Source organism: Vanellus vanellus, assembly GCF_965231255.1.
Source record: "Vanellus vanellus genome assembly, chromosome: 2".
Lineage (NCBI taxonomy): Eukaryota > Metazoa > Chordata > Aves > Charadriiformes > Charadriidae > Vanellus > Vanellus vanellus.
This window is the reverse complement of record NC_138906.1, coordinates 20,084,115-20,105,611: the sequence shown is the minus strand read 5'-3', so window position 1 is coordinate 20,105,611 and position 21,497 is coordinate 20,084,115. Positions and strand designations below refer to the sequence as shown.

At 39.6% G+C, this 21,497-nt stretch overlaps 1 protein-coding gene across 2 annotated transcripts in view; it reads left to right on the top strand.

Moving 5' to 3' along the window:
- The window catches only part of KIAA1217, a 102,044-nt gene that overhangs the window by 19,744 nt on the left and 60,803 nt on the right, over positions 1 to 21,497 (top strand). The window contains exon 3 of one of the 2 annotated variants that reach the window (XM_082498971.1): positions 3,661 to 3,754. In XM_082498971.1, the coding sequence (XP_082355097.1) occupies positions 3,661 to 3,754 (94 nt within the window). Of the gene's footprint in view, positions 1 to 3,660; positions 3,755 to 20,484; positions 20,586 to 21,497 lie in introns of those variants that run through there. The other variant, XM_082498972.1, reaches the window with a different exon arrangement.

Below are 21,497 nucleotides of genomic sequence, written 5' to 3'. Positions count from 1 at the left end.
CAGTGTCTCCCCTCAGAGAACAGATGAAATGAAGTATGATTTTTCTCTCCTTTACTTGCCATGTCTTCCTTCAATTCCCTTCTTTCTTCCTTGTCTTAAACACAGGTGTTTGTCACCTCTTTAAGCTCTCCACCTTCTTTGGAGGCTGTCTCACGTTCCTCTGTGCCTTGCATCCCTTGCTTTGTCTTTTATTGACTTATTACTCCATGACTGCTCTTATATTGCTAACATGTTTTCGTGCGTCCCTACAAAACTGTCCCTGAACCCAACATACATTTCCACTTCCCACCCCAGCACCTTTCTCTCTTGCACTGAGCAATCACTACAACTGTTGGCTGGAGTTTTTCTCTTCTAATTCTGTCCTAGACCCATTTCCAACCTGTCTGGGGTTTTGTTCTTCTAATTCCATCTTGTCTTTTGTTCCCTACTGTTCCATTGCAATTGTCAAAGTCAACAAATGGCCGGCTTTTGTGAACACCCTTTTTCTCTCAGATCTCTCATTTACTTTCAATGTTTACTTTCAATGTTTTTTTCTTGAAATGTTGCTCTCCCTTTGTTTCAATTGCTCTTCTTTCCTGATTTCTTCATGTTTCTCTCCTCTCCTTTCGGGTATCATTTGAGAGGTCCTCTTCTCAAACATTGATTTTCTGTTGTGTTTTTTCAGGGCTTTGTCCTCCTTCCTTTTCCTCGTCTGTACCTGTCTCCATCATCTTATCCCTGTGGATTAGTTGAATTATCGTATCTACTTGGGTCACTCTCCTATTTATTTTTCCATCTGTTTCGTTGCTTCCCTTGCTTTGTCTTTTATTAACTTATTACTCTATGACTGATCTTACATTGCTAATCTGTTTCCATCCCTTTAGAATGGGATTCAGCTGACCAAATGGAGATTTTTACTTCCACATTTTGAGCTGGTTGTGACTAATCCTATAAAATTGTCTGATAAATTATACATGCCAGAAAACCTAGCTGTTGATGTCTTCCTTGTGAATGTCTGTAGTTGGCTGACGTGAATCCTACCTCTTCTGTCCAAACTATCTTCTCTTTTAATATAGTCTCATGGACCATTAGTGTCAGCCTAGCTTATGTTCTCCATCATTAGGCCATCACACTCCTTCCCCTTTTCTTTTTTTCTTTTTAAGTCACTGGGGTCGAAGCACTATCTTTCTACTTAAGCCGATAGCCCGCCCCTTTTCTTAAAGTGATTCAGGGTCTGCATCCAGTGTAGATTTCAGATTTTTTCTGCATAACATCCCTATGATGCAGCCTTTCCTTTCCCACCACGTAGTGAAAAAACACTCAGCTAACTCATCAGCTTTTTAATAGCAACTGCTGTAATGGTCTTTTCTTGGCAGTTGACACAGGTGATCTTGTTCGCTCTTACCCATTCAAATGAAGCAGCAAATTCTCCCAGTTTGACAAGCAGACTGTTTCACATGCTTTTTTTTCATTTGTCCTCTGGCTGCATCTTTTCCATCTCATTAAATATAAACTACTTGTCTTCATTATGAGGGATCCTCTAAGCCCACTTCAATACTACTTTTCATTTCTTGTTCAGTACCAAGTGCCACCTTCTTCCACTTGGCGAATAATGCCAACATGCATTCTACATGTCTTTAATTTTCAAACAAGTGCCTTCACGCAGGCACTTCAAACAATTGACATCCGCAAAGCCCCTGCGCTGGTCCCCTTCCAGTCCCACCTTCCCGCTCTCTCTGTTGCACTGCCTACTCAGAGCATGCCCGTGGTCCCGGGTTCTGTGTATGGCTCCTCTGGCTGGAGACAATATGGTCTTCTTGTTTCTTTTTGTTCCCTTATCTTTCTGCAGCTATCCTGTTCTCTTTTGTGTCTTCTCTTCACCTTGTGAGCTGGTGAAGAGGTTGTATTCCTGAGGTGTTTATACAGCACACACAGATCAATGAGGCCTTTGAACATGCCAAGGGCATCTGGGAGCTACAGTAATGCAAATAATAGTAATAATAAAAGTACAGTAATATATACCTGTTATCAGTAATGTTTATCTTAGAATAGCAACATGAGGTGAAATAGAATTAACTTCAGAGATCAAATGCCTGGTATTTTGGTGCTTTGCCTGCAGCAATGTTTTACTTTAAAGTGTCATGTTTCTACAAGAAATATTTACGGAGAATGCTCTTAAAACAAACTCCAGTTAGTTGAGGTACCATCTCATAGCCATCAGACAGAAAAGACAGCAGATGATAAAATTTATTTAAATGAATAATATACTGTTTCTTGAACTGAAGATGAGAGAGCTTGCTTCGTATTGAAAAGAACATATTTTCAAGTCTGAGGCAGAAAATGGTAACTGAGACTCCCAGTGCAAGTCTCAAAGTGAAAGGGTCACGTTTGCAAGATGGAAAACAGTTTATGTTACCATAAATAATTGAAGAACTTGAACTTGCCACAGGGTAGCTATTTTCCTATGCAGTCTACAAGTAAACACTCATAAATACTAAACTTCTCATCAGCCCTACAGTGCTTAAACAGAAGGCACTGATCTGTCTCTTAAGCTGTGGGGTTTCTTTAATAACTGCTTGACATCTACAACAGCAGCGCAAGTTCTGACTAGCTACCCATTCAAAGCAATCACGGATTGTAATATGACATTGTAAGAAAGAAATTGGACCTGCCCAAGAATCCTTTCCTTCATTTTTAAATGATAATCCCAGTGATTAAGATCAGTTCGCTAGGCTTGTAGCTGCACCTGGGGGAAAGGAATTCAGTCACATGTGTAAGTAAATTCTCTAGAGATCACTACTGGGAAATGAAAGGAATCGCACCTTTGAAAGGATGGAAGTGAGCGTAGATGGGAGGCTCTGCTACTGATTAAATGTGAACAAGCAATCAGCAGAACTCACTGCAAGTGTCTAAGCCATAAAAATATTGGAAGGTAGGTTTTGAAACAAAATAGAAAACTGCTGTCACGTAACTCTTTCCTAAATGTAGTAGTTGAAATACGAACTAATCAATGACAAAGCTTTGGGTCGTAATTAAACAAAAATATTCTCTTGGGGCTTTCCACCTGAACAATTTTTGTGGTAGCTTTCATCAAAAGTTTTGCTTGTTTATTTGTTTTTGTAGTTCCTATTTTTACCTTAAAACCCTGTCTTTATTATAGGCAAAGTTTAGTGGAAGGATTTATCTGCTACTGAATTTTTAGCTGTTGTGGATTTTTTTTCAGGTTTGTGAGCAAGCTGATAATTAGAATTGCCTCAAGAATAATTGCAGTTAGAAAGACTGCTTTTCTTTTGATATTCTTGCTTCTTAGAATAGAAAAATTCACGTGGGCTGAGTACACAATAAAACATGTAAATATTAACTAAATCCTTTTGAGTGCCGTGTAAATGTTGAAGCTCTATTGTCTTCAAAGTGTTTTCACTCTATGGCAGGATCTTGAAAGAAACTAACACTATCTCATTTTTATGGGTGTGGAGTTGTAGCGAAGGAATGATACTTCCCATGGGAAAGAGAATCAAAGTAGGCTTTTGTTTGTTTGTGTATGTCTAAGTTATGGCATTTAGGTTTTTCTTATAGGTCAGCTGCAGACCTACTGTGTTTGTCTGTTACCTGAAACTTTGGGGCAACAAACTAAATAAAGCTACTTTCATCTGTTATCATTGCTGATTCTTTTGGTTCCAGGAATATTCAAGACCGATCTTTCCTTAAAGTTTACAACAAAGATCCTGCACACGCGTTTAATCACACTTCCAGAGCTGTAAATGGAGATATAAGGGTAAGTACGAGTGCTGCGTTTATACTCCTATTTTCTCCAGCTTTTATGTTAAATGTTTAAATTCTTAACTGTAACATGTACACAACAAATTCATGAAATCGGGGGTATGTGTACAACACGTATACGGAAGAGGGAATTGATAATGCTTACCGTAATGTTTCTTAACTGCTTTGCTTTTTTCAATTACTTGCCCTGAGCATTAGCTGTTTTGTTTGGTTTTTTTTTTTTTTTTGTTCTTGTTTACTAGCATTAAAGCATGTGAATCAAAACATAGCCTTTAATTACTTATTTTGGGACACAGACCGTGCTCAGAGTTTATACAACTTCTTATTTTGTGTTTCCAAACCCTTTACAGCGAAGTATGGCATGGTGTTAGTTCACTCCAGCAAGGCTTCAGCGTGGGCTGCTTTGCAGTGGCTGAGCAGATGTACCTAGCCTGAAGTCTATTGAAACACTTTGTAAATGACCGTTTCAAATAGGAAATTCTGATAAATACCCGTTGTGGTGTAAATGGTCTTTGTCTAAAATTTTCTACCTGTAATGAAAAAGGGGTAATATATTTGCATTTTCAAGTGAACATTTTGTAGTGGGGAATTATAGAGAAGGCGTTTGAAACATTCGATTTCTCTCCGTCACTGTCCCTGTCTTTTGCTGGACTGTTATCTCCCACCTTGATGCCGAGAGGGCAGGAGATGCAGCTGTGCAGCACCTCTTCCACCGTGTTACCCACAGCTAATGTTAAGCAGGGGATGGTGGTGGTGAGATTACACAACCTCATCTCCTCCCCACCCATCCAAGGTCTGTCCCCAGGAAATGCTACAACCAAATGAGCTTGATGGGGCCAGAAGAGAGTGCCACTACTGTCCTACCTGCTTTGTGGCTTTTATGTGTGCTCCAAAGCAGATTCAACTGCACGGAAAATTTCCTGTGAAGCGATTTGCTTAATTGTACATTTGCTTCTTGGTTTCGTTATCAATTCTGAGCATGTCTCACTGCTTTATTATTAATATTTCATGTAAGCACTTCTGCTGTTTCAACAGTTTAGGGCCTCATTATTTTAGAAAGATTGCAATAGTTTATTTACAGGCAGTATTCTCAACCACCTCTCATTTATGTACTTCAATTATAAAATGGTCCTTTTGATAGGTCAGAAATCTAATTAGTTGATTATTCGCACTGCTGCACACACAACATGAGAGAGCAAATAGCTATGCTTCAAAGGGACAATGTGATAGTTTTTAGGGTCTTCTTTAAGGTCCTGAAATTCTTCAATTCTAGTTATATTCCTGTAGCAGTAACTGGATGTATCCGATACATCTCATTCATATTCAAAGGCACAACATACCATCATTGTGCATTACGACATTAAGTCATGTAACAATTTCACTGTGGCTTTATGAAGTTATGCTATACTGTTCTTGTTCCGTGTGCAGTGGATGCTGAATGTATCTGCTGTGGCTTTATTTGTGTGCTCTAGACCTGTTTTCAGAGATGGTTGACTACTGTGTTAGCTACATATATTGAAAAGTAAAGATTACTTCTTTGGCCCTCTTCCAGGCATTTACTGCCTAACAGAGTTGTTTTGAATAGAGGCACTGCTTCTGTGCAAAACCTGTAATAATTTGTATTGCTTATTATAAAATATGGTGTTGTACAACAGAGACGCACACTTGACATCTCCTGATTATGGCTGAGTTACCTCTCATTGGCCATAACTCAGAAATACTGCTGACAAAGTGATGATCTTTGCAGAAGTGGTGGTTCATGGTAGAATATTGTATTTTGCTTGCTGAAACGACAAAGATGCCATTTCAAGATTCTGTACATCCAACAAAACAGCTATTTTTTCATTTGGCTTTTCCTTTGCATTGGCAAATTTCTTGTCATTCTGGTCTGAGAGGTGAAGACAGAGCCAGGATGTTCACAGGGTCTTTGTGGAGAAACATGCAAAAAGTTTTCCCTTTGATCTATGTGAACTTCTGCACTTCAAAGTTATGAGCATGGAAACAAGTGATTTCTTGAGCTCCGGAAATAATGAAACTTGTTTGTCTGAGGACGTGTGTCCTCTGGTTGGGTTCTTCCTCGTGCAGCAATGCTCAGATCCTAACTGAGGCTTTTCCCAAAGTAGAGGGCTGTAATAACGCTCTCTCCAATGCTCATCCTCCAGAGTCTAAAAAGCTGGAGCCCACGCTGCAGCTTTTCATCTATTCAACAGAAGTACTTTAGAGTCATCTTGCAAATCTCTAATTTTGCAAAATTTGTATGGACACAGTAGTCCGTACAATTTAACCCTTTGGTTAAATCTGGTTGAAATTTGCCTGCAGATTCACATGTTATTAGGTCAGAGGAGACAACCACCAATAAGCAGATGGATTACCTGTCCCTCTTTCCATAGCAAACCGGATTAAAGGGGGTGGAAATGCTGGGGGACTAAGTGAGAAACGTGTACATTTTATGTACTGGTATTGCATGGTACCCAAAAGATTGTTGAAAAACCTTTGCTTCTTATCCCTCCTTTTGTGTTTGTGTGTCTTTGCATTGGGTAAATCGATGTTCTTCCATTTCATGTGATATATGAGTGCTAAATTCACGACAGTCGAAAGTAGGGAGTAACTCTTGTAAACACTGTGCTTTGCATCGTGGTTAACTGTTTCAAAAAAACCTACAGAAAAGCAGCTTATTGTCAGACTGGTTGAAAGAAGAGTATTTAAAATATCATGAATTAGTCATTGTAAGTACATTTTTCCACGGTGATACTGTGAATGTGGTTGTATCTCCTGCCATATGTGAGTTAAAGCTTTGGGTTTTTTTGAGGTTTGGGAAAGTTTTGCCTTTACAGATTTTTCTACTGTTTGCCTTCTTGTCCCTTTGGAACCTTTATCCCTGGGTTTGATGATGTTCAGGCTTCTATTCATGTGATTTATAATCATTTCCATGTAACAGACCCAAAATAATCTCAGAAAATAATGTTAGCTGCCAGCTTGGACACCTGTTTTAACTACCAAACAGATGTGAGACCTGTATAAGAATTGGCAGTAACACTTGAAGTATTAAGTATTATCCATATGGACAAGAAGACTCAGAATGTGCAAGAGGAATATTGGATCTGTGAGTTTCAGATCTCCTATCAAATCCACTTAGCTTTCATGTCCATTAATTCTAATTTTCCTGGTCTTATTTCTGTTTCATGCATTTTTCTGGATGGGCTTGAGAAAAGGGATTTTGCACAGGGTCTAAGCAAGCTCTAAAGGACCGTTTCTCTTGAAATCCTTCAGACTGCCTTACTTGCTTAATGATACTGTGCCGTGGCCGTTTACATCTTGAAGAGCATGGTTTGTTTGACAGGTCTGCCATGTTGAATGCAGTTCAAGCAAGAGGTAGCCACATAGGGCCGTCTCACGGAATATTTGTGTTTGTGATCTGCCTTTTTTTATTATTCCTTTCCCAAAATGTACACTGAAAATCTGTAGCAGCTGTTTTCTTTGGAAAAACAGGTCTTCGCATTTCTGCATTTCATTCATTTATTCCTTCGCCTGAGCTTGTAACGTTTACCAGCGCTTTCTAGCTCTCTGTGCAACAATACTTTCTTTTGGCAAAATACTGTCTCGTGTCCAAATGTTTAGAACATCTTTTTATTCTCTCTGGCGCTGTTTTGAATTCCAGTGCAAATGCATGCACACAGCCGTGCTGGTCTGTGCCGTTAGAATTAACATTTGTGATTTGCATAGATTCGAAGAGGAGAAGGCTTTCTCAGACTTACTAGGTGTAGGGTCCAGGTTGCCTCTCTTCTCCCATTCAGCGATGGTGTATAGACTCAACATCAACAGATGACACTAAAGAACTGACGGCAGATTTTTGTATGTTGCTGAATGAATTGGATTTCTTTGGAAGTGTCACAGCTCCTTTTATCCTGGGTTGTTGCTGTGAGCCCCTGGTGACCCAGGCGGAAGTGATTCCCCCATCGAATGTGCACAGCCTATTTCCTGTCCTCGTTCCCTACACCCTGCTCTTATGGAGCGTCTGAAAGGGGAAGAATCCTAAATTATAATCTCCCCATTCTGTCATTGCAACTTGTCTGCATTTCTGGCGGCACAGTTGGATACTAATAATGTTGGTTTATGCAGTGGTTTGTTTTGGGCTTCATCTGCCTGCCGGTTTTGAGTATCAGGGGGGAATTTTTACTTCATAACAACCCGGTGGCTATTTTGTTTGGCAATCTTTCTCTTCCCAACCACCTGCACTAAAGTCTGTGGGTTACACTTTGGTTTAAAATGTCCTGGACCCACCATGTTTTTGTTTAATTCCCTGACTTGCCTAAAAGCTTAGCAGGTCAGTGCTTTATCCCAGACCTCTGCTGGGTGGGTGAGGCCAGAACACCCAAAGAATGCGCGTTGTGGCTGCAGTTGTATCGAGATACACTTTGAGGTGTTTTGGATTTTTTTCTAAGAGACTCTTTCTCCAAGAAAGAACAATTAGGGCAAGTCGAGTCAGAGCTGAGTTGGGGGAGCAGGGGGTACCTGGAAACTCCACATTTTCTGGGAGTTAGAATGGCAAAAAGGTGATGATGTTCCTGGCAGCCACGGGGGGTCGGGCTGCCAAAGTGTGAGGGGATGAGTTAAAGTGAGTTGTACAGTAAAATGAGACAGGCATTTGATATGTTGGGTAAGCTGTTGTGCTGAATAGCTTTTATTAATGAAATTGCGCAACAGCAACTGTTCATTTTTCCCCTGAAAGTGCCTGGCTAGCAGGTTGCTAACAGTTTAACTCTCTAGAGTTAGAAGCAATATGTGAACTTCAAAAAACCCTAGAAGTGCTAGATACCCTCAAACAACTCCCCCCAAATTTAAAGCATCCAAGGGGTCTGAAATTCAGTGATGGTTTGCAGGCAAGATAGAGAGATAATAAAAGCGGGATCATCCTTCTGTGTTCTTAGGGTACCTGTAAACATACATCCAGCTTCTTTGAGATGTTTAACTTCTTGTCATTGGATTGTTTGTGATCTTAACATCAATAAGCATCAAAACTGCAAATGCTGCCAAAATTACATTTGTGCATTGCATAGTATGGCTGAAAAAAAATAACAGCTCCTTCAACCACGTAAAGGTATTTAGAACAAAAGTATTTATTGGAAAAGTAGTCAAGCAATAAATTGGATGAATGCATTTTAGTGCTAGGATGCCTACAGGACAGCGTTTATATAAATTGCCATGTGTTTGCCTTACTGATCCTATTACTATAAAACTTTGTTTTCTTTTGGGAAGAGAAAAAAAAAAAAGCAAATGCTAATACCTCTATTATCTGATAGAGACCTTCCAAATGATATAAATCTCATCTTTCCTGCTGTTTTGCTGTCTGCTTTTTCTAATGCTCTTTTTGTCATTGAGAGGTTATGACAACATGAGCCATATTGTATTTATAAACATCACGTGTTTCCTTGATATGACTTGCAGTGTCTGCCAAACAGAACACATGGAAGAAACATTTCTCATTAGCTCAGCATTGGTTTTGGTTATAGTGATTTCCGGGACAGGAAAAATGCCTTCCTTACTCAGATTTAACTTTCATACAGTAGAAAGAAAGCCTCTGAGTGTCCATGAAATCGCTTGAACAGAGACGCTGCAGCTCTTTTAGCCCACATACTTTGTCTGAGGAAAAGAGAAAAAGTGCTTTATTTTAAAGAGAAGATGTAATGGCATGTATTGCTGAAACTATTTCTGAATTAAAATACCTGCCAAAGTCATCTAGAAACAGCAGTTACCAAGAGATGTAAGGTAAGGTGATGCTTATAAATAATGAAAGATATCTAATTCCTTTTCTTCTTTTCTTTTTTTTTTCAAACTTAAAGATATTTTCAGATTAACTGGGACTTTAAATCAGAACAATGAAAACTGTTTCTTCTTCCTTGAGCCATATGAGCAAATACATGTTTAATTGCTCTCTAAATCACCAAACTCTACTCTCAGATTTTATGTCTAGTTTCAAACCTGCATATTAAACATAAACACTTATTTTCCAACTTGCCATTACCAATCTTGCTGAGATTTGAACAAAATATGTAAAAGAAGTCTCTGATCTTCTGGATTTTCTTTTTTACTGATACAGATTTTACTACTTTTGCTTTGAATGGGCTGTCAGTAGTTGCCAATTATTTATGCAACTACAGAGCTGCAGACGCTGAGAAGTAGCTGCATCAAATCAGACTGTGATGAAAGACTGTAAATGTACCTGTTCTCTTTCATTCATATGCCCTTTGATATACAATACCTACTGCTGTATAAAGCCTAAGTTAGTGGGCAAGTGGATAGAATTTTAACAAAAAAATAATTTTTTAATTGTAGCTACACATAAAACAATATATAAATCTCAAATGTTACCTCGTGAAAAGTGGGTCTGTTTAAAGGTACAGGTCCTGCATTACAGTTGGATGGATAGTGCATTGTGGCTTTTTTAATATGATGGCTTTGTGCTTCAGTGTATTATATTTATTTCACAAGCATCGTGTGTAAGGAATAGAACCATGTGGATGCGAATATCACATCAACTTTTTAAAAGATACCGTTTTTTTTCAATTTTCAAATAATGCAGATGGATTTAAAGTTTATATCAAGCTGACCATTGAAAGAAAGTGTCATGTTCTTGATACTAAACCGTTCAAGGAACATGAGCTTGCCGCACCCATGCAGTAATCTTCCAGTTAGTCTAAGAGGAGTGTCATATGGTAGATATCACAAACCAGTTACCTGGAAACTCCCAGAGAGTTTCGTCTGTGGAAACAGATCAACTTGCAACCACAATACAGTTGTTCTAGTGGAATTTTTAGGGGGAAGAGTTCTTTATTACCCCCTAGCAGGCCTGTATTCAAGCTAGCCTGCCTTTCATGTTGAGGTTTGCTTAGAGCTTGCCCTGTAGCTGATTAATTTACTTAATGACAACATATGATTCATCTTGTATGAAGGTCTCTTCAGCCCTTCATTAAAATTGGAAGTCTTATCTCTCGCCGAAGTCTGAGGTTCTCAGGAAAGTTTTCACTGCCTTCAGTGGGAGCTCGCCCTGAATAAAAACATAAGGATTGGATTTGAGTCCATTTTTATTGTCTACTAGTTTCTGGTTTTATTCTCACTCCACCTCCTTTTACATAATGTTTCCTTGTTTCGGTTCTTGAAATGTTGGTGGTGTTTTGGTCTGTTTTGTGTTTTGTTTTTTTTTTTCACTGCCCTTGCTGGTAGTAGAACAATTTGCACTAATTTGGCTGTTTACTTGAAATTACTAGGAAGCTGGCAGAGCCATGTGTTGCCAGAGCTCCCTAAACACGTTGACAGATGATAAAAATGCTCATGACTGTGACCTCCCTTATTAGGAGGGGAGGTCCTCCTCTACCTCCTTTGTAAACCAGGTAGATTATCTGAATTGCTGGAGTCCCGTAAGCCAAAGTCCACCCAAGCTTTATGACTTCCAGTTAGCTTTCCGAATGAGCTGTTACTTGAACAGGGGTTACAAATCACTTTGCAGAGGTGGGTGTTTTGGTACCACAGTTTCTAGAACTCAAGTAAAGTTAGAAGTAATGTTTTTTCTTCATCAAACCTGCCATTCACTTGTCATTCAGGACCGTAGCTTTCCACAGAAGTATTTCATAAATCCAAAATGTGATACTTCATGATGATGACCCACATTCTCTGCTTTCCACTGAGTCTTCACTTCAGTATATTATTAGTTACCTACCTCTAGATAAGCTTAATGAATACGAAGGAGAATTAATTCTGTCTGTGTCTTTCTTTTAACAAAGAGGAGTTAACCAGTACCTTGTGTCTGTGAGAACACAGCTACATATCTGAGGACTTTGATTCTTCTCCATGTTGGATTGTTCTTTTTCTAATAAGGGCTCTGGAAAACTAATCAGACCTCTGAAAATATGAGCAGTAAAAATATCTTTTCTTGGATACATGTTAAGATCTGGGGTTAAAAAAAGCCTCAGTTGGCAAAAGCAAGACAGTTGCAAATATCGGCAGGCAACAGGACTCCATGAGATATGACGTGATGCTGAAATTATTTTTTGTGTGCATATATGCTTTTCTTACATCATTGCAAATTGGAACTCTGTGTGACTAAGTGAAAAGACCAAAAGGGTGTGTTGGGTAAAGGACTAGTCCCTCAGTCACGTAATATTTACTATAGATAGTTTGACCTTTGGATAAACAAGATTGTTTACTTCAGCCATGCTCACCAATTTGTATATTATTTTTGGATAGAAGGAAGTAAAATGAAAAGAAAATGTAGGGCTCAAACAGTATAGGAAGAAGTTTGTGATCTAAGAAGACTCTTAAATGGGCCACTGATAGCACCTCTGTTGTTGCAAAAGATGTACTTACAACTGCAAATACAGCTGGGTCTTACAGCTATGAGGTGCAGTGCAGCTCGGACACTTACATTGCAAAATCCGGTTGTATATAAGGCTTCCGTGACCATTTCTCCTGCCGATAATGCTGACTCCAAATCTCAGCACAGCAACTTATTTCTTCTGATTTGCTACGTCCTTATATTGGAAGAAACAGCTGGCTACAGGTGTAAACATGCTGCTTAGGTCTTTTAATTATAACAGCTCTGTTTTATAACATTTTTATATTATTTACCTCCTAACCCATTCTATATATCTGTAATAGAAATTGTATTTTGACTCAGTTGTTTGGTAATGCCAGATGAGACCAAGGGTCATGCTTTCCTTTATGTTCATTTAACCATATCAACTTGTTCAGTTTTATTTGGCTTCAGTGCAGTGAGAAGAGATACAAATATGGAACAAAAATAAGAGCTGAGCCGTTAGTACAGCGAGTCAGAAAGCCATGCATTTATTTTGATTTATGAGTGCAGTTACTAGCAGTATTTCTTTTTTTAAAGAGCAGAAATATGATATACAGCATATTTAAACCAAATAAAAATGCTGATCTGTACCAAAACTGTACATGTTTGAAACTATTCCTTTTTTGGAAAAAAAAGGGATGACCCCATCAGTTCAGTGGTGCCCTGAGGAAGTGCTGAAATTGAGACTGGTCTGAAGGGTTTGGCTCCCTGCATTGGTGGTGGCTGTCTGTGTTATGTACATGATGTGCTTGATCTCTTCAAGGAGAATGGGGACTGGGGCAGGAGGTGCTTGCTACATCTTCATGAATTACATGACTCCTGTTCGTTCTCCGAAAACCCTACCTGAAAAGCAGCTGTGGAAAAGCAAAAGAAACGAACAGTTGGTTTGAAAGCAAAAGAACCAATTTGAACGCAGCACTAGTTATGAGGGGTGTCATAATGTTAACTTTAAACAAATAAAATCAGTAACAGCTTTTACATGTTCAATCCAAACAGTCTAATAGCTTATGGGATGGGTGGGCCATGCTATACTGATGAGATAAATGTGGATATTGGCAAACCAATGATGTAATTATGTAAATCCGACCTTTTTAGGATTGAAATGTGTTATGTTTCAGTGTGTTTATATGTTTGTCATTTGTGATAACACCCTGAAAAATCTTGGCTGAAATGCCAAGAGGTTTCTTAGCGTACTCATCACACTATTCTGTCTGGAAAGTACACTAAGGGAGCATAGGAAAATCAAGCAGGAGAGATTTATTAACTTCTCTCTGCTTATTTGGATAATTTTAACAATTTTTTTTAACTCTCGCATTCCATTTGTTTGTAGGAAATGAAATATGCTCATAAATATGCATAAATGAGTGCCTGTTCACTGATCTGGATGTTTGTCTTGCTGATCAGGAGTAAAGTAATACAGATCGGTAGCAGGGAGATAGCTCAAACAATGCAATGTTGCTGGGGGATAAACGGCCGCACAGAGGCACTGTGATTTCAGTCAGGGCAGTGCAAAATGTGCTGCATCTCATGCATCATTTTGCTCAGTTTGCCTAAATTGTGTCTAGACTGGAAGCCCTCATGGGACTGCTCCGGGTCAGGCTCTACATGACCTTGTGCTCCTTTCCTTTCATAGAATCATAGAATCATTTAGGTTGGGAAAAAGCCTTTAAGATTATCGAGTCCAACCGTTAACCTAGCACTGCCAAGTCCATCACCAAGACACGTCCCTAAGCACCACATTTACACATCTTTTAAATGCCTCCAGGGATGGTTACTCAACCATTTCCCTGGGCAGCCTGTTCCAGTGCTTGATAACCCTTCCAGTGAAGAACTTTTTCCTGATACCTAATCTAAACCTCCCCTGGTGCAACTTGAGGCCATTTCCTCTTGTCCTATCGCGTGTTACTTGGGAGAAGAGACTGGCCCCCACCTCGCTACAACCTCCTTTCAGGTAGTTGTGGAGAGTGATAAAGTCTCCCCTCAGCCTCCTTTTCTCCAGGGTAAACAACCCCAGTTCCCTCAGCTGCTCCTCATAAGACTTGCTCTCCAGACCTTTCACCAGCTTCATTACTCTTCTTTTGACACGCTCCAGCACCTCAATGTCTGTCTTGTAGTGAGCGGCCCAAAACTGAACACAGTATTCAAGGTGGGGCCTCACCAGTGCCGAGCGCAGGGGGAAGATTGCTTCCCTAGTTCTGCTGGCCACACTATTTCTGATACAAGCCAGGAGGCAAGGTGCCAGGATGCTCTTCCAATCAGAGTTCACCCAGTGTGTCAGCAAAGTTGTCTCATTGACAGCTAATCAGTGACAACGTCAACTAGGAAGTGTCAGCAGGTTCAGTCCAGGTGTAACCAGCCTAGTCCAAATATAGAGCCTGCTCCTCTAGCTAGATTTAGCTGATGCACGTTGTAAGCTCAACATTTTATGGCAAGAAGTGTAATACTGCTTTCCCCTTATCTTTCTGTTGGATTCTTGTTTTACAAATGAAAAAAGGTGGCCTTAGTCTAGGAATGGTAAGGGCCATTGGACGTTATGATGGCCCAAGAGCTCTTGATGTGCAGGTGTGCTTGGGGTCATAAATCTGTGTGGTCAGGGTGTTGATACATGATGGAATTAATACGGGAAAAAGATTTCTGAGAAGTAAGGGCTGCATGCACATGTGCATACACACACGTGCATACACACACATATGACGTGTCTCACCAGTTGTCAGAACTTGGTGGTGATTTCATCAAACCAGAATTTCTGTTGTCCCCCACTAATGATCAGACATATACAAAGGGTAACAGCCACCTCAGTGTTATCTCTCATCACTCAGTCCCACTGCACATTAAGTCTCAGAGATACTGCACTAAGGCCTGACTTGTAGAGAGCTGTTATTTTCTGCGATGTCTGAAGGAGATGAGGCTGTTTTGAACCTTAACTACATCTTCAGTGGGAATGGCTGAACTAAGTGCTAGGTTTCAAAAGCCATTCGTAGCTTTGGAGTGCATCTCAAATATGTTGGCTTCGACTATGAGAGTGGATTGCAAAGATAGGTGATGGTCGTAGCTTCTTTGCCGTGAACGACCTCAAGCATTCATGGGTTGCTCCAGCTGGCATTTACCTGAAGTGCTCTGCTCACTTCTTTCCTGGAAACCACCCTCATGGTCTGACCAACCCTGCAAAAAAACCCACAAAACCTCATAATATTAACCCAAACTATAGTCAAACAGGAACCACAGGCCAGGTTGAATCCACTAAGGTGCAAGACTAGCAAGCAGCAGCTGGAATGAAGCTGCCATTATACCTTCTAGTTATAGTATCTCAGCTTTACTTATAAAGAAGAAAAAATTAGGATGAAAAACAGAGCAGAGAGTGAGCTAAATGAAAAGACATGTGGGCAGCCTCACAATAGAGAATTAGGAAAAAAGTCTAATCCTTATAAGCTTAGGGTAGAAATTGCCGCCCACTGCAGTCAGTGGCAGGAGGCTGGGAACACCAAAGGGCAGCTTGTCCCACCCGGCTGTAGAGGGAATGAGCTGACCCTGGAGGGTGCCTGGCCGACTGTCTTTTAATGCAACATTAGGTGAGACAAATCCTCAGTACAGAGCAACTAATAGTGCCGTCTTAACTTTTGAGAGGTGCTTAATGCATGTACGTCTGCTATACATACTGTGATATTTTCCTATGGCTAGGAAAATGTCTTTGTTTAAATCAGTACAGAAATGAGGGGGAAGCATGAGGTTTAAATTACAGGGTAGAGAGACAGACTGCAGACCTGACGTAATAGTTCAGTTTTGCAGAACCTTCTTCATGCGACTCCAGTGAGAGTTGGCTATATTTGTACTAGTAAACTTAAAATACATTTTGAGAGGCTTATAGAGTTTCCAGCATAGGATTTCCCACTTGTACTTGCTTGCCTTTAGTTTTTTAAGTCCCTAAAAATCTAAAATTCCTGATTATGTCGATCTGCCATCACCAAAGGATAGGCCAAAGACGTACTGCTGGTATGCAAAACATATATGCATGTATGTATGCATGTATATGTAATGTTAATATACGTGTTACAATGAAGCACTGTTCTCTTGGAGCTCAGATGCTCACTCGTGTGCCTGTTCAAAGGCTTTGTATACAGGTTGCTCCACACCACAAGCTCCAGCTGGTCTACCCAGTGTGCTGCTTTGCCAGCAGTGAAGCTGTAGAGCTGCCTATCCCCTTTATAGTGGTTCATTCTAGCTAGTAGTAATGTGCTCTGTGGTGTGGGAGGGCTTTTTGTTTGATTGTTTGTTTGTTTGCATTTTTTTTTAAGAACTAGGGAGTTTGGAATAAGTATAACAGAACTTTATGGTACTTGTGTCTACCCCAAGGCATATCTGTTTCACTGCATGCCTTCAGAATTAGTAAACAGAGGGAATAACAAACAATATGTATGTTTAGGAGAAGATAGTATAGTCTGTAAATAATCTCAAATCCAGTATGTGTCAGGCAGCCAGAACTGTTCCGTTCCCTCCCTGTTTATTTAGCTTGGCCTCTCAAATTCAAAGGGCTTCTGTAGGATTTTCAGTCTTCGGGGAAACACCACACACATCCTCATAGGTATAAATACAGGCAGTGGGCTGGAGAGCTGATGTGGGAAAGCTGAGGCAAATTTGAGAGAGTTATTCAGGGTCATGGAGAGCACTGTGGAGTGCAGGGTGGCACCAGTGCAGCCTGGCTGGGTGCCGGGGTGTGTGTCACCACAGTGCCTTTGTGAAGGACAGCGACTTGGGGGGCTAGGTTCTGCTCCTCCATTTGTGCCACGGGGCAGCAGCTGAGACGGAGATCAGGATTGGATATGACTACTTTTTTCTTCTGCCGCTGAATGTTTGGAGGCAAAGGTAGGGGTTGATCTCTCTCCTTTTATTGCAGAAAGTGGATAACCACACTGAGGGGTTTCTGTCATGGTGCTTGCCTCAGCAGAGGGAAGAAAGATGCTGATGATGGTTCTGCAGCTGCCTTCAAGAGTCAGTCATGTGTATCAGAGGCTGGAGATTTAGGAGATCCTGCAGACAGCTCCACGCATAGGTCTTTGTCCTTCTACACTGTTGGTTTCTTGGATCAGAATTAGAAGCTGGGTGAGCTATATGACTGGTGAGGTGGCATGAGACCTTCCTTGACAAAAAACCCACCCCCTCAAAAAACAAGAGAAAATAGTGCTTCTTTACAGCTGTAAAAGCCATCATCAGCAAACTGTCTTCCCATTTGGATTGCGCTGGACTGAACTAACTTGTTGCGTTTTAGCAAAACCCCATTGATTCCATCACAAGGTTTGCTTCAGAGTGCTGAGAACCAAACCAAGTCCTGAGTTAGTGACAGGCAATCCAGCCTGTAAGTGGTTCCCTGTTTTCTGTCAAGGAAATGGTTGTTTACAGCAGTACAAGGCATTAACTGCTTAATTATTTCCATCCATGAAAGTATTATTAAGGGAATAGGAACCAAAAGAGCTGTTATCAGGAACAGAAAGAACTTTGATCAGCAGTCAAGCAATAAGTTACATCTATGCCACATGTGTATAACCTACAGTAGACTTCAAAATATTCTCTGGCTTTATAATCGTGTCTTTTACTGATGTTGTGTCTCGAACCTTTTTTCTGCTTAAAAATGAGGGAAGCAAACAGAAAATAAATTAATTTGATGGGCAAATTGATGGAAAGGTCCAATGGAACAACGTTGTTAATAATGCAGGAGAAAGTAGGGTGACTAGCGATTTAGCTCAGTGGTAACTTAGGCCTGTCATTAACATAGACATTAACATTGATTTTAAACTAATAAGCTAACCTAAACTTCCAGGGTTGATCTCAGTGAAGCATAGGGTGTTGGGTCTCTTAGGGGCATGCCCTTTGTTTATGCAGCGGGTTAAACTGAAAAGGAACTCTTGTTCTGTACAGTATGTTATAAACAAATATATGACAAGTAATTAAACATGGGATGATACATGGCAAGTTAGACAAGGTTTGAGGGTTCTGATAAAGTAATTGAAATGGAAAGTGATGCTTGAATAGTTTCTATGCATTGTTAGAACCTACAAATTAAATTACAGTCTTGGTAATGATATATCTGTGCAATATTTATGATGTTGTGCCTGATGTATTTTAAAATTAAAAGAAGATTCATTCCTCTCATGAAAAACTTTTCGTATGCATCAGACATACTTGAAGACTTTTGCATATAGTGCCAGATGTATGGAGAACTAGTTATAGTATGTCTGATGTTCTGGGATATACTTTATCATGCTAGAGTCCAATTACTGAAAATGTGCATCCTACCAGCTTGCAATTCATTGCAGAGAAACTACAGTGAAATATAGTGGTCTTTTTTTATCCTGCATATTAGCATAATAATGTGATTTCTCACTGCAGGTTTGTTAGCCTGTAAGGAAGAACATGGATATACTTTGAGAATATACTGTGCAACTGTTGGAAAGCATGCGTGGCATAAAAGTGTACCAGGATAATTTGCTTGTATTTTTTACTCTTGATGTTTTTGAGTCTGGATGGTCAGCAGACCTAAGCAGCTTTTTAACTAGGTCAAATATATACATCCATTCATTAAAAGGGGATGCTTGACTGGTTAGTTAAACCTGCCAAATATAAACCAGATGCTTCAATGGTAAATACTGCTTTACTCTTATACTGGAAGAAACAAGCCTTGACTGATTAAATTTGAAATAAAAATAAATAGGTTTAGCATTGTTTCTGTGCCATAATAATACTTTATTATAGTTCTAGTGCAAATATTTAATAAAATATTATTAAAATAATAAAATATTATTATAAAACTAAACATTTAAGACAAAATTAATATTTTGTACTTTTCTGAAAAGACTGTTTATATTACACTACATATAAATTTTGTGAAGTTCTGATCAGGATCAATAATGGCGTAGAAATTTACAATGTACATTACAAATCAGAATACACAGCAGCTGTCTACAAAGCTGGAGGACTTCTCTGCTGTTGGGCTGTGTGTAGTAAGGGGTAGAACACCGGGGGTTTTAGTTTTGGCTACCACATCTGCTCTGATCTTTGCCTTGTTACTTAAATGCTTTGTGTCAGATTGCCCTTTTGTAGTGGGAATGAGTGATGCTTCCCTCACTAATGGCGGAGAGACTGAGCGCAGCACTGTGAAACAGAAATGTTACTCCAGTAAGGTCACACCATAACTGGTTCTTTACAGCAATATTAGTTCATGGTCATGTGCTTAAATTGTATCTTCATTCCTTTGAATGCCAGTCATGATGATATAGGCAATTTTTTACTGGCATAAAAACAAAAACAAGCAAAAAAAAAAAAACCCAAACAAGCAAAAAAAACCCCAAACCAACAGCAAACACTCCCCCCCCCCCCCCCCCAAGACAATAACTACAGGACTGGGAAGTGCTCATGTCATGAGATTTCCCCCTATGATATTTAAGTGCCATCTCTTTAAGACTGCAAATACTGTATTTTTAAGAAGACATTCTTTTTTATATATATATATATATTCTATGATCTTTTTGGGTGAGGGGATGGAAGGGAGGGAAGCATCCTTCCTATTCTAAATTTATTTTTTTTTAAATTTGCCTTCTCAATTGTTCCCTTTTTTAAAAAACCAAACCAAACCAAAACAAAACAAAAACCAACAAAAAAAAAAAAACACCACCCAAGTCATAACGGCTAATGTGGTGTGTTGCAGAGATAACAATGAAATTGATTTATGGGGGCCCCAAAGTTCAGGTTAGCCAAGTAGCTCAGGTACCTGGTTAATGAGTAGACAGCCTCCCCCACGGGAGGGGCTTGCGCTTCCTTCTACCAAGTGTCACTACTGATCTGAGTACGTGAAAAGCTTCTAAGGTTTATAACTGCTGTATTTTTTTCTAGAATTGTATGTACTGGGTTTGCTAAATAATTGGAGGTCTTCACCTGTTGGGGAATTAATATGTATGTGTTTCATATTGTTGCCTTTGAAATGCACTGTCTTACCCAAACGGAGGTTACTCCCTATTTTATTTACAGCTTTCCCCTTTGTGAGTCTCTCTTGTGCTTCATTCCATAATGTTAGTCCCTTTCTATACATCTTATAGGCACACATTAAAAAATGGTTGAGCGATTGAATCACATAGTGTTGCACAGTTTGTGACTGGGTCACATGCCAAGGAGGTTATTTAGTGACTAATTTCGAAGGGGAGGAGAAATTGCAGGCTTGTCATGTGGAAAAGTACTTCAGTCTATTGAAGCAGCATTACTTAGATGACCGGGTAAAGCAAGATGGCCTGCCCCTGTTGTGAGCAGAGGGAACCAGGAACATTTTTACTGTTTCAAAACCTCTTCCCAGAAGGCACGGATATACAAAATATTATACTGTAGACTAAGGATTTAGATTCAAGGCTGAAAACAAAAAGTCCTTTATTAGAAGAAGTGGAACCAAATGTTCATCTCACTGCTGTAGCCATACAGGTGATTTCCTTAAGTTACAGTAAGTGGCTTTAATTATTTCACAGCAAAAATCTTATCAAAGATTGTTTTATTTGTCCGTAGGTAACAATGTTTTCTGAGAGTGTAATAAGAGTGCTACTGGTTTTAACTGTAGAAATAAATACTTAGAGTAGCATCAGGAAAGCTGAAGCAATTATGTCTGAAAGAGCAGACTGCGTAGGATTTGGTCTGAAACTCTCCTCTCTGCTTGTTTGCATGATCCATCTTCAGCATGCTCATTGACTTAAAGGCAAGGTGAAGCAATCAAACATTATTTTTGATATTATCATTAAATTTGTTTTGTGGTTAGCTTAGAATTTTATGGATCTGTTTTACATTCAGTAAAAAGTGAACTAGGTATTCTTTGTTTTCCCCATGGGACCTTTAAGATATGGTATGAATTAAGTTTATATGTAGTCGGAGATATAAAAGGACATACTGAGACATGTAAAATACCTTGAGGTAAAACATTTGGATCACTGTAGGGACTGGGGTCATGCACAAGTATGCATTAAAGATACAGGTATAAAATAAGGGACAATAATGTTAAGAATGTGTTTGATCCTCTGTGGCACGGAAAGGGAAGTGATGCTGTGGCTGAGCTTCAAGCCAGTGTATGGGCAGTTACAGTATGGTATCCTAAAAATTCTGTTCTTGAGGATGAAATACTGGTTATGCCATAACCTTTGTGTACGCCTGCACAACTGTCAGAAGGGTGCGGAGACTGGATGTTGCAGTGATATTGAGTAGTGACAACACCTGATTCAGCTTCACTCACCTCCTTTCTGGAAGGTCATGTTTATGTGCTCTAAATTCCACTTCCTAGGATGGTGAACATCATCTTCTGGTTCTTCTATTTTGTTCATGTCAGCTTCTAGCCAGCTGAGCCTGGCAAAAAAAAGTCTATGAACAT